Here is a 13,079-nt window from a genome sequence, read left to right as displayed (position 1 = left end):
CCAGTGATTGGTCGGTTTTCGTTCAAAGCAGCATTTGTGACCTTTTAATGCTCTAAAAGCGGCATCTAGTGGCATGAATGAATTAGCAATTTTCATTCAGACCAATACGAAAAGACTAACAAGTGGGTGGGCAATATGCTAATGTTTCATTTTGACATCAACATGATATGGCTTGGGTCTTTTTTTTAAAAATGATTCAGATTCCACCCTTGAGAGACAATACATTTATTTATGGTGCATTTTTAGATTTAAAACTTGGAAAAGAAAAACAATGTTTTCTTTCACTTATGAGTTTATTAGATTTGTCAAAATTCTGCATTGATTTTACATACCGGTAGTTTTGATTTTTCAATTAAAGTGGACGAAAGTCGTAATGGTGGTCGGTGGAAGAAAAGTTAAGTGTACTTTTTCAACATAGTCTGCATCCTGCTTTTGTCATGTTCATGAATTCGCTTGCTTCAGCGGCACTTTATTATCGCATAAATACTAATTTCGTTGGCCTTCGTATTTACAGCCATATGACAGCACTCTGCGTGCCATCTTTCTTTGTTTTTTGCATAAGGTAGTCCGTTCAGGGTTGTGATCAGCTCACACTCGAATCTGATTTAAAAAAAAAAAAGTAAACAGGAAAACATTCAGTTTGATTTTAGAGAATTCTGTTGTTTTGCTTTCGAAATTAAGTTTCTGAAGTCATGTAGTTCGCTTGTGAAAATGGGTTAATCACTTGAGACAAGTGGAGTTTGGAAAGAGGAAATAAGAATGTAAATGAGGGAACGAAGTGTGTTTTGAGTAATGTGATAGGGTAAAATGTTTAGGGCATCACCTTGTGGTATTTTTCCATTTCAGCATAAGCATCCCAAAGGACGCAGTCCGTGTATTAAACCTAGAGTGATTTATGTAGTGTTTACAAGAGGAAATAATTACGAGCTCCACTAAAGACAGCAAAATGAACCTGCACTTGCGCAAAGCTGCAGCTGGTTTCTCACATGTGGCTCTCTGGGTCAGTGTGGCCAAACCTGCTGTTGACTTAACCCAGACAGAGCTGAGAGAGCCAACCCTCGCCTGTTCCCAGCTGCAGCCCGTTTGTTCTGACTCCTGTCTCTCATTCCATCACTTTTTCCTGATGGAAGTGTCAGAAAGTGAATAATGCTGTCTTTTGTAGGCTGTATACAGGGAAAGGAAGGTGGCAAGGAACATCTGAATCCAGTGTCAGCTGTGGATTTGGATGACAGGGTGTTTGGAGAGAGAGAGAGAGAGAGAGAGAGAGTTAGCAGCACTGCTCGGTGCACAATGGAGCAGGCCCTCATTACTACAGTGTGATGAGACCAAGACTGACAGATGTGAGCTAGTGAGGCTGAAGAAAACCACAGCTAAACACAAGCTCCTGTTAGCATGAGCCAATGAAGTGATAGTTTCATTCAGACCTCAGGACAGCATCCCTCGTGATCTGTGAATGAAAAAGAGCAGTATTCAACATCCGTGGAGATTTTCTTTTTTTCTTTTTCTTGTTTTTTTTCCTTTGAGTTTTAGAACAATGTTACAATCGAGAAGATTCAAGATCAACTTAACACAATAGATAAATTATTACACTAATAAGGATAAAAAAGTGGCAAATAAAAGTAAAAATCTTCACGGTGCATTGATTCCTTTTGATTTATTCAGTCTTTTTGACAGTGATCAAATGAATATGTAAAAATGAAATAAATATATCCTCGCTTTCCTTCATTTTACCATTGTTCTAGCTTGTGTGCTAATATTGATACTAATTTAAACTTTTCACTAATCACTGTTATTGACTCAATTGTAAGCCTCATCTTGTATCAAACCATCTTCTACAAATTTGTCAAAAAGTATCGACTAAGTGTCAATACAGACATCCAACTATAAAATCTCAACTGGATTGACATCTAGACTCTGACCTGGCTCAATGATGTTGTTTATAAGCCATTATTATGTACTGCAGCTTTGTGTTAATGTGCAGGCATCTTCTGTCGTCACCACCACCGGTGTGTTTGTGATGATGGACAGCGTTTGGCTTGCTCCAAGCAGGGTGTTTAGTCTGACAGCCAAAAAATGGCTCAATTTTGGTCTCATGAAACCATAGAAGCTTCTTCCAGCTGGCTGCAGAGTCTCCCACATGCCTTCTGGCACACTGAAGCCGAGATGCCATGTGACATTTTTTTGAACAGTGGCTTTCTCTTTGCCACTCTCCCATAAAGCTGTAAAGCTGTCTCAGCCACTGAAGCTGAACTCTTTTCAGAGTCTCATTATTCTCAGTTTTTGGAGAAGGTTTGCCATGCTCTTTCTGTTTCTTAGAGATTGAGTTACTGATATACTCAAAGGGATATTTAATTGAGTTTGCCAAATGTAATTATTTTTGTAATTATTTTAGATACTTTTAAATAGTTATGTTTTCACTTCAGTAAAACATAATTAGTAAAACAAAATCAGTAATTTGTCAAATGCTAGTGCCATTTTGAAACCCCTGAAGTGAAAATACTTTTAACAGTTTCTAAGTTTAGGGTTTGAATCTTTACGCCTTTCAAGTTGTTTTTAACGCATCAAACTTGAGCAGAAACGTGTCTTGTTGCTGAGACAAATTAACAAATGAAAGCAATGTGTTATAAAATTGGCAGTAAATGTAAAACATATTTGTTTTACTCCAAATGAATCAAACTGAAGTCTGAAGATCAAAAACAAATCTGAAATCTGTCGATTCTGTAGATTGGCTCTGACTTTTCAGCAGCTAGACTGAATGACTCGTCTAGGTCTGGGCAGATGACTATAATCTTATCTCCATGTGATTGTTGTGATTTGTTGTGCGTGTGTACAGGTCAGAGTGGTTTGGGGAAATCCACACTGATGAACACGCTCTTCAAGTCTAAGGTGAGCCGCAAGTCTTTCCTGGGCACGGCTGAGGAAAAGATTCCCAAAACCATCGAGATCAAGTCCATCAGTCATGGTAAAGCTGCACAGCTAGATCCATTTTCTGTCATTTTTAATGATTGTGCCATCCATACATTCATGATTTTTAAAAAAGAGACTAAATAAGAGAGAATAAAATCTTAACTTCATTTTATTATTATGCGTTAGGTTTAATATTGTCTGCCATCTTTATACAGATATAGAGGAGAAAGGAGTTCGAATGAAGCTGACGGTGATAGACACACCAGGGTTTGGTGACCAAATCAACAACGAGAATTGGTAAAGTAGCCTCCAGGCTCAAGTATAGTCTAAAATGTGCTTCGTTCAGTCAAGCCCTCTTCTGTGAAATATAAATGACTATCTAAATGAGTTCTGTTAGTGTTGGCTGATGTAGTTGTTCTGGGCACACTCTGCGCTCGGAGAACAGCAGACAAACTCTCCAAAATAAACCCGTAAAATAAACCAACAAAGTGATCCTGATCAGCACTTCGTTGATTGGAAAATCCAGAGAGACCGTATAGTTTTAAATGCTGTTAGATATTTTGAGGAAAAAGTGTTGTTACATTTCTCTCTCGTTCTATCTCCTTCCAACAGTTGGCAGCCCATAATGAAGTTCATCAATGACCAGTATGAGCAGTACTTGCAGGAAGAGATTAATATTGATAGGAAGAAGAGGATCCCAGACTCACGAGTGCACTGCTGCATATACTTCATACCACCCACAGGACACTGGTTAGTAAACATACTTTAGAAGTGACTTGAAACAGATCTGTATTTGAACACAAGTGGACTTTGGATCACTGTAAAGGGCTTGTGCTGTATATACCTCATGTGTAGTAATTAATATCAGCTCTGTTAGCATGATTAAGTGTTGTACATTGCCTGCCTAAATATCCTGTACAATAAAGGGAAAGAAGGAATGTCAAGGCCTCCAGAGGGCAGTACAGGTCTGAGGTGATGTTCAGTGTATAGAACATCAAGCTGTATTGATACCTCATTTTTTGCACATTCAGTTTTTGCCCAACCAGATATAAATACCATCTAAGTTCTCATGACCTTTTTTAGAAAAAGGAAGTGTCTGGGAATCTTTCATTTGAATAATTTTAACTTTAAAACCTGACCTGCTTGTAAAATTGGTGTTGAGTGGAGTCGCCACACTTATTTTAACAAGGCCTTGTATAACACATTACTGCTTGACCTTTGGCTGGAAGGGCATGCTTTTAACGATGTGACTCTTACAGAAAGATTTAGCGAGCCAAAAGCATTTTCCATCTTAATTTTAAAACATTATATAGAGTGAAATGTGCTTTGCCCTCTACTGTTTTCATCAGGGATTTGTATTCACTGTTTACCATTAGCACATTTCCTTCTTACTTCTAATAATATCTTAGTTCCAGATTAGGTGGGTGGTCTGTGCTGTTGTTTCTCTCTGATGGAGAATCATTGTGCATGCTTGTGTTTTTATAGCTGCTGTTGGCATGAGTTTCCAGACTTTCTGTTTATGACCTATACATAAGTTTAATCATTGGAAAAATGCAATAAAATATAAAACATTTAATTTAATTGAACAGTTATTCTGTGTAATATTTGTAAGGACACTTTTTTTTTTTTTTTTTTTTGATGAACTTATTTCTTTTTACTTATTTATTTGAAATAGAAAAATTTTGTAACATAATAAATACCTTTACTGTCACTTCTTATCAATATGAAACACCAGTGTATGCGACATTACACCATCCATCGCTAACCTTTTTGAAACAGATCTAAAGACCGTGCACACACGTGCCAGGCACACACACCCATGGTTTGGGTGTCTTGATGCCCCCGGAACGTGTGGTGCAGGGCTGTCTGTGGGCCGCTGTGAATGACTGACTGTTTCATGTCCATCCAGCTCTGCAGATGTCACTGCTCAGCAGCTGCATTCTGGCTTTGAACAGCTCGGCTAATTAGAGTCAAACAGTCAGCCTCAGAGACTCCAGGCTGGGCCTGCCGTAGTCACGCTGGCAGGACATTTGCACAAATCTGTGCTTTTTCCTTTTCACTTTTCACATCTGTAAAAGCATTGCGTGAATAATATTTCCATGCCTAAGCATCTTTAAAGAGCGTCACATCTCAAGGCATGTGTATTTTTGGTGGTTTTCGCCCTCTGGTGGTAGTAACGGCCTTCAGTACCGTCCACTCCATGACATCTTCTTCTTTGTATTTTTCCTCAGTCTTAGGCCTTTGGATGTGGAGTTCATGAGACGTCTTAGTAAGGTGGTGAACATCGTTCCTGTCATCGCTAAGGCTGACACCCTGACTCTGGAAGAGAGGGACTTCTTCAAAAAGAAAGTGAGCTAAAGTTTTTAAATCTTCTTTTAGCATATCCTTTTGTTTCCAAAAAATTGAAAGCCTCAACAAAACCACTTCACTGCGTATTAATATTTGAAAAATACTTTCAAATCAAACTCAAATGGTGCAGAGTATCTTAAAATAACATTTTATATAAACCAAGGGTAGTTCAGGCTGTAAAATGTCATAGTGTGGCAAGAATACCATCTTAATATGAAATTGTATAATATGAAATTTTTTTTATTGAATATAGGGAAGATAAGTAAAAATTATTTTTTTTTCATTAATATTACTTGGTCCAAAATAAGAAATTAGAATTGTACACTCACATGTATTCAAGGTGCAAGGAAAATATGTTAATAGCACATAACATGTGACTATTAATTCATTTCTAAAGGACTATTCATTTCCTTTATCATGGACACTCATATTTTATTTTTGTGCCAGGCATGAGACAGACTCAGACAAAATACAATGTGAATCTTTGTGCGGCAAGCCCCGGTGGAATAATGTGAATACCACAAACCGGTGCATTGATGTGTGGAAGAACTAGTACATGCTGTCATGTTGTTATTCTAGCTGTAGCTGGCAAACTGACTCTCTTTCTTCCCTAAGAGATTTCCAAGACTGCAGATGGTGGCGTCTCTACAAGCTTCTACAGAAACGCTACTGCCCTGTCAAAGCACTAATTTAGTTTTATTTACAATATGATGGTGGATTAATTAAGACAGTGGGCATGGAAAAACAAGGGTTGTCTTGAAAGTCAAACATTCTAAAACAAAGCCGCAGTGGACTTGTTTATGCAGTTGTAGAGCACCGGTATGAGCCTAAGACACGTGGTATAATGAAGTGTAGGTAAGCAACATCTGTTCTGGGGTTGTTAGTTGCGTCTCACATAGCAGTAAGGAAGCTCTCGCCAAGCTCAACGGCTCCTTGTGCTTGTGCTGGCGTGCCTCTTACAGGAGGAACACATGCTGTTTGGAGCACAGGCATAGATCTTATTCGGGTTTAGAAAAAAACTCCTGACAGATTCCAAAAGCGTTTCTTCTCTAACCAGTTAGGGACAAAAATACACGCTTGCAAACTAAGTATCATATTGATGTCACTTCCAGTATTGCACAGAATTGATATATTAAGAAGATATTTGTTTCTGTTGTTATTTGAAATGTATAATGCTACATGGTTTGAAAGAAGTTTCTAAAGATAACATGATAACATGGTTTTGAATGATTTAATCTGTATTTTATGCACAGTGCTTTGCCCCTGAACAGCTGTAATTTTTTTTTATAGATCAGGGAAGAGCTTCGAGCCAATGGGATTGACGTCTACCCACAGAAAGAGTTCGATGAGGATGCGGAGGACAGAATGATCAATGAGAAAATAAGAGTGAGTTTGCTGTACATTCAGAAAAACACCGGTAGTTCATTAAAGAACATGCTGATATTATCTTTTTCTTTCCTATGTCCATTAGGAGATGATTCCTTTCGCAGTAGTAGGAAGTGACCAGGAATATCAGGTCAATGGGAGAAGACTATTGGGAAGGAAAACAAAATGGGGAACCATTGAAGGTACTGTAACTCTTCATTCTCTAAAGGTCTCTTCTCTTTAGAGAGAAGAGAGAGAGAAAGTGATTAGTAGACTATGCAGACAGCAACATTCCTAAAGCACATCAAGGGAGCTCATTAACCGCAGACGCACGGCTATGAGCCAAACATCAGAAAGCCTTATCCTCAGTAAATGAGGACCCACTCAGAAGACCATTATGAGTGCGTCATATTGCCTGTGAGTCTGCGTGATGCTGGACGGTTAAATGCCTTTATCCAAGAGCCTCATTGACAGGGACTTCACCATCTCCCCAGTTACTCAAGTAATTTAATTACACATAATAATATTATTCCTTATTACTTCAGAATTCTTTGCTGTATACAGAGATGAAAAACAGCACTTATTTGGAATAGAAAGCTTTTGTAACATTACAAATGTCATGTTGAATTTTAGATTTATTTTATTATATCATTTATACAGATTAAAGGTCCTTGCACACTGAGTCTGAAATTTTCATGCGGCAAATGCTTGCTACACATGTGAAAACGGAGAAAATCGAACCTGGTCCATTTTTTTTTATTGACGGACTAAAGTTTAGAAGTGTGTAAACGTGATTGACACAATGTGAGGGCGTATTTATTTTTGAATGTGCGAACATTTCTGACTCGGTGTGCAATGGCCTCATGTCTTATTGTCTGTTATAATCAACATTATGTGAGTGAAAATGTCAGAAACTTGCTACTTGTTGACTTGCCTTGTTTGAACAGTAACTATCTGGGCGACTGATGTACTTAGATGCTAACATAGTAAAAACTCTTTCATTTTTGGTGAGATGTTTTGAGAGTCAAATGACTCTGTAATTATCCTGTAATTTTTCTGAAGAGCTTGACTCCTCTTATTAAAGTCTCTCTTTGAAAACCTTTCATTTCCTGTACTGGATGTCTACTCCACGGTGGCTTTCTTGTTCTCTTTCATGGAGTTTGACGTAATCTATAATTCATAAACATTTTTTCACGTCCCTGCAGCTGTGGATTTGTCACAGTGAATTTGTCAGGCTCTCAGGGTTATCTTTCTAGAAGGCTTCGGTTTAAATTGAATTACTTGAGATGGAGGTGATAATGTCTCATCTTTGTCCACCTCCCCCTGAACATACCTGCAACAGCTCCACCTAGTGAAGAAGCGGTTACTGCTCTTTGTTATTGCAAATGGCTAGAGAGGAAGAAGTGAATTGATCTGTTTATTGCTCTTTGCCTTCTGTATGCAACTCATGTTTCTGTTGTGTTTTGGTGTCTGTAGTTGAGAATATTGCCCACTGTGAGTTTGCCTACCTGCGGGACCTGCTCATAAGGTCAGTCTGTGTCTGTGATTAACAAACAGTATCGCACATGTACGCTTCTGGGGGGAAAAATGTGTTTGTGTCAAATGTGCAATTTGTAACATATTTTAGATTTGTGTGTGTATGCATAACTATTGATACGTGTTGACATATTAAAGCATATGTAATTAAGTTATAATTTAAACTATAGTGTATTATTTGACATTTAATGTTACTATTTTTTAGATATTGTAAATTGGAACCATTTAAATGTGTAATGACAAATATTTCAAAGCATGTCATACAGCTTTCAATAGACATTAGATTACTTTTTAGTTTACCATATATACTTCTCAGGATATTCAACAGTACACTTTGAGCATATTTGAAGGACAATAGAAATAATTATGAATCTTCATATAAAGTTTTTTTGTCTGAATTAATTCCTAGTAAAGAATATCAAAAAGGAACTCTCAAGTTCAGCTAAATGCATATAAAAACTATGTAAATTAACATGGATATAAGTGTTAGAAAACATTTCAGTAAATGATGACGAACTATCACTTTAATTCTAAAAGTGAACATGTTTAGTGACATCTGCTTTATTCATCATTACCCATCACGCCGGGCTTGTTTTTGTCGTGCTAACATGCGATTGGCTCATGTCCCGCAGAACCCACATGCAGAACATTAAAGACATCACCAGCAGCATCCACTACGAGATGTACCGCGTCCGTCGGCTCAACGAGAACAACACTCAGGCCAACGGCCTCGGCGAGCACCACCCGGCCTGCCACGAAATCTAGCTCCCTATCCAAACCACCCCTCCACCCCACATTCCTCACTCCTCTCCAATCCCCAATCCTCTTGTTCCACCCCCTTCCATCAGCCGCGGACTGAGGTGAAGAGGTCCATCTAGAAAAGCACATAATGACTTTACCTCCCAGAAACTCCAGCACAGTGCCCTTAAACCCTCACGCCCACTGCACGGGCACCGGAGGGCTGAAGAGGTCAGAAATACAACCGCTAAAGAGCTACTCCATATACTGCATGCGTTTGACTTGCTCTGCTGATGCTCCAGGTCTGTGTGCAGAGGTTGATTGTGAGGCAGGTTCTGATTGGTCAAGCTGTGCGGACAGCTCTTCACATGCAACTTTTCTTCCTTTTTTTTTTTTTTTTTTTTTTTTTTTTGATAGGAGATTGCTCGGAAGGCTCCTTTTTACGTGATTTGTTGAATGCTCTCTTAATATTTATGCTTCATTTTGAGCGAGACCGATGAGAAACGAGGATGAGCTGATGTGGCAGCACCATTATAAAACTACAGATTATCTGACGTCTTTCCCTCCAAATGTATACTTCTTGCCTACGGCGTTGTAGAGAACCTGGTGTGCCGATAGTGGTTCCTGCTGTTTGTTTTATCACATCTGTGCAAATAATTACAGGAAAACTGACTCATTGGATCCCTGGTACCATATAAAAACAATAATGATTGAAATTACAGCTTTGGGATTTGTGTTGGAATGATTATCTGAATAGTAAACAAAATAGTATTTATGTCGATGAAATGGGATCGTTATGTACTTTATACAGACGATCTTATTTATTGCAGAATGTGACCTGAACTGGAAGGAGAATGGCAGTGGGTTCAATAGGTTTTTAATAAATCATTTAATGTTGTGTATAAACCCGGTACACCGTTTTTATCAGGCAGTATTCAGTGCCATTTATCTTAAACCTTCCAGACCGCCTCATACTCTTCCAGTCATGCCAAATATGTGGAAATGCGCACCATCTTTTGTCAGTTTAAGTGTCTTGTTTTGTCTTAGCCTCGAGGAAAGGGCCTACAGGAGAGGGAACTTAAAGTGCCTTGAAAGCTGCCTGCCACATCTGATGAGGAGCCACTTTTAAGAACGGTGCAATTCCTCAGGCTTTGTTCTTGTCTGCAAGCCCCTTTATAAATGCTCGTCATTGGGAAAATATCTTTGTTTTGTCCTGTGCTGTATATTCATAGTGATTAAATTTTTGTATTGGTATTCAGAGTAACACAAATAACTTTGATATCCTGTTATTTTAAAGAAATAAAGATTTAAATGATTATTTTGACTCCTTTTCTAAACGATTAATTGCCTCCTAAATTTGTCTAGACTTTGTAATTGCATGCATTTCTTGGTAATGGGAAACATTTAATAATGAGTCCTGTTTTCCACTTCATGAATGTTTCTGTGCAACTTTTTCCATCTAGGTGCTAAATTAAATTGTCAGTCAGGTGAAATGAACTGCTTTTATTAAAGTCAACTCATTTTGACAATCATTTGACATTTGCTGTTCCAGAAGTCTGTTGCTTATTTTATAATTACTTACGTTTACAAGGATATTTTGTATTAAGAAAGTCAGAGATATTAATTGGGTTTTCACCTAACTTTATCTGTATCTGACTAATATATATATATATATATATATATATATATATATATATATATATATATATATATGTATATGTATATATATATATATATATATATATGTGTAATATAGCTATTTAACTGCCATGATGATATTGAAACAGAAATTTCATACATTTATTATTAATAATAAATGTTTTTATCTATTTTGGTGTAACATTTGCTCTAGGCCATTCTGCTCTTTAGCATAGAGATGAGCTTACTTGGCTTGGAAGCCTTTAACAAAATATTTTTCAGCATTTTTTCGTTTCTGGGTGAACCATTCCTTTAATAGCTCAATGAGGTTTCTGGAGAACACTCCCACTTGAATCACCTCTTACTATCGCAGTAACAAAGTTTTTGATTGTCCTGAAACGCGATGTACCGTGCATCTTCTGGCCGTTTTGTTACAATCACTCGGTTATGATGCATAGATCTGATCCTAAGCAAACAAGCTTTTCTAGCAAATATCTTACACGTTAATATCTTTGTCATTGTGACGTTGCATGTCTGTTTTCACTGCAAGTTCCTTTCCATCATCTCAAAATGGAGAGGTGTTCTTACCACTCTTAAAATGGCGCCCTGTTTTCTCACCTTTAAAGAAACAGATGGTGCTCTGTTCTGCTTGAACCTTATGTCTACACCTCTGCCTCTCAGCTCACAAAACTCTCTTTTCCAGATTCCTTATCTCCTGTGTCCCAGGGAATGAGACTGCGAGGCATCTGTTATCCACCGTGTCTGTTTGCTCTCCCTTCCTCCTGCTCCTCCCTTTATGTGTGGCAGCATCGCTTTTGCATGTTGCTGTAATTAAATTAATTTGCCATTTGAATGAGCATAGTTTGTCTCTGGATGCCCTCTTCATGAAGATGAGAGAGCCCTCAGAGTGTGCTTTTTAGTGGGCAAAGCCCCCACTGTTTACATGACACTATAATCTCTAAAGGTGGCACATTAATTCCACCCTTGATAACTAGCTCCTGTCTCTCTATGCGTGATGCATGTTTGTATGTGCTGTCACTCTAATTATATGCCGTCTTGTCTCAGCTATGTTTTGTAAAATGATAAATATAAAAATCTGCTTAGCAACTACTGTCATCTGACCAGCTCTAGCAGTTGAAGATGCTTCCTTCTGCTTTCCGTATTAACGTCAGACACTACAGCACTTTAGAGGATATGTCATTATTTGAAATAAAGTAGAAATACTATTTCAAAAAAAAAAAAAAAACTTAAATATGAAATAAATACCTAAGATACAGCATGTGTGCCCTGTGGGTCATGAAGCTGAAACATTTGACAACTAGTGGCATATATACAACTAAGTAATTCAATTAACGTTAGGCTAATTAATTTATCTTCTATCTTCAGTTTGTATGTCAATAGCACGAAGGTGAGGTCGTACGAATTTATGAATGAACCAGTTATTTTACAATCTTCCCGGTCTACTGACATCCGCTCCAAACAAACACTACACTTGATAACCTCCATTAACTATGTTCCTGAAGTAGTAACTTCTTCCAATTAATGCACTCTTCAACGTGATGCTAAAGCAACCGGAAAAAACGGAAGTTGAGAGATAATTCCAAGAAGGCTGCTTGCGCTCGTTTCAGTGACGCGTTCTCTTCACAGCGAGCGAAGTCCAACTCCTTTGCTTCCTTTTTCCGATAAAATATGTCTTGTGATTAAACAACTGACAGTAATATCCAGTGATGCAAACTAATAATTTACCCTTAAATGTACATTTCGAAAATATGGTATTGTTTTGTGTATAGAGTAATTCCTAGCAGAATGTTCCAAGACAACAAATGCTTCTAGCTTGCGCTATTGACAGCCTACAGTAGGGGAGACCTAGTATGGTTGTAACACTTTTTGTTTCAGCATCTGTAACTCACTTAATTTTTGAGTTAGAGTGCTCAAACACTTATTCAAAGCCCGTACATATGTTCACTAAAAGGCACCAATTCAATCCACTGTTGAAATACATGCCCTTGTTACAGTCTACCCCAACTACCGGGAAAGCTTGTAACACATACCGGGGTAACAGTCAGACAAAAGAAACAGAAACAGCAAAAGTCTATTGAAGCAAACTAATGAAAGCTCAGAGCCACTTTCTGTAGTGTATGCATGTGTGTGTAAACAGACTAATAGAACAAACCTCCCAACAGTATTTATGCTTACTGAACGTTCAAATTCAGTGTACTGAGGTAAAGAATATGCAGATCTTGCGAAAAACGATGTAAATGTGTGTGTGAGATTGTGTCTATGTATGAATTTTCAGTCAGAATCAGATTCGCAGGGGTGTCAAACCAGTGTATTTAACTTCACACTACAGGTTTTAAAGTCTAAGAGTGCAGGCTTGATGGATCCAGAAACTGCACAGGACACCTTTTAAGCTTTAAGCTGCCAAAAAATACATTAAAAACAGAAACATTCTCAGTTCTATGCAAGGGAATGCTAAATTGTGTTACAACTTACCCCAACTCTGTCAGCCAGTGTTTAGTTAGCTGTGCTAGCATAACAGTTTGAAA

General features: G+C 37.9%; 1 protein-coding gene across 6 annotated transcripts in view; it reads left to right on the top strand.

Moving 5' to 3' along the window:
• The window catches only part of sept9a (septin 9a), a 63,331-nt gene extending 53,118 nt beyond the window's left edge, over window positions 1-10,213 (top strand). For all 6 annotated transcript variants that reach the window (XM_043235884.1, XM_043235888.1, XM_043235887.1 and 3 more), the window contains 8 exons: window positions 2,834-2,962; window positions 3,123-3,204; window positions 3,520-3,657; window positions 5,139-5,256; window positions 6,547-6,642; window positions 6,728-6,824; window positions 8,098-8,149; window positions 8,790-10,213. In XM_043235884.1, coding sequence (XP_043091819.1) covers window positions 2,834-2,962; window positions 3,123-3,204; window positions 3,520-3,657; window positions 5,139-5,256; window positions 6,547-6,642; window positions 6,728-6,824; window positions 8,098-8,149; window positions 8,790-8,922 — 845 coding nt within the window. In that variant the 3' untranslated portion in view covers window positions 8,923-10,213. The remainder of the gene's footprint in view (window positions 1-2,833; window positions 2,963-3,122; window positions 3,205-3,519; window positions 3,658-5,138; window positions 5,257-6,546; window positions 6,643-6,727; window positions 6,825-8,097; window positions 8,150-8,789) is intronic.
• Window positions 10,214-13,079: the final 2,866 nt, after the last annotated feature.

The sequence above is a fragment of the Puntigrus tetrazona genome, chromosome 3 (genome assembly GCF_018831695.1).
Source record: "Puntigrus tetrazona isolate hp1 chromosome 3, ASM1883169v1, whole genome shotgun sequence".
Lineage (NCBI taxonomy): Eukaryota > Metazoa > Chordata > Actinopteri > Cypriniformes > Cyprinidae > Puntigrus > Puntigrus tetrazona.
This window is presented reverse-complemented; position numbering and strand designations above follow the sequence as displayed.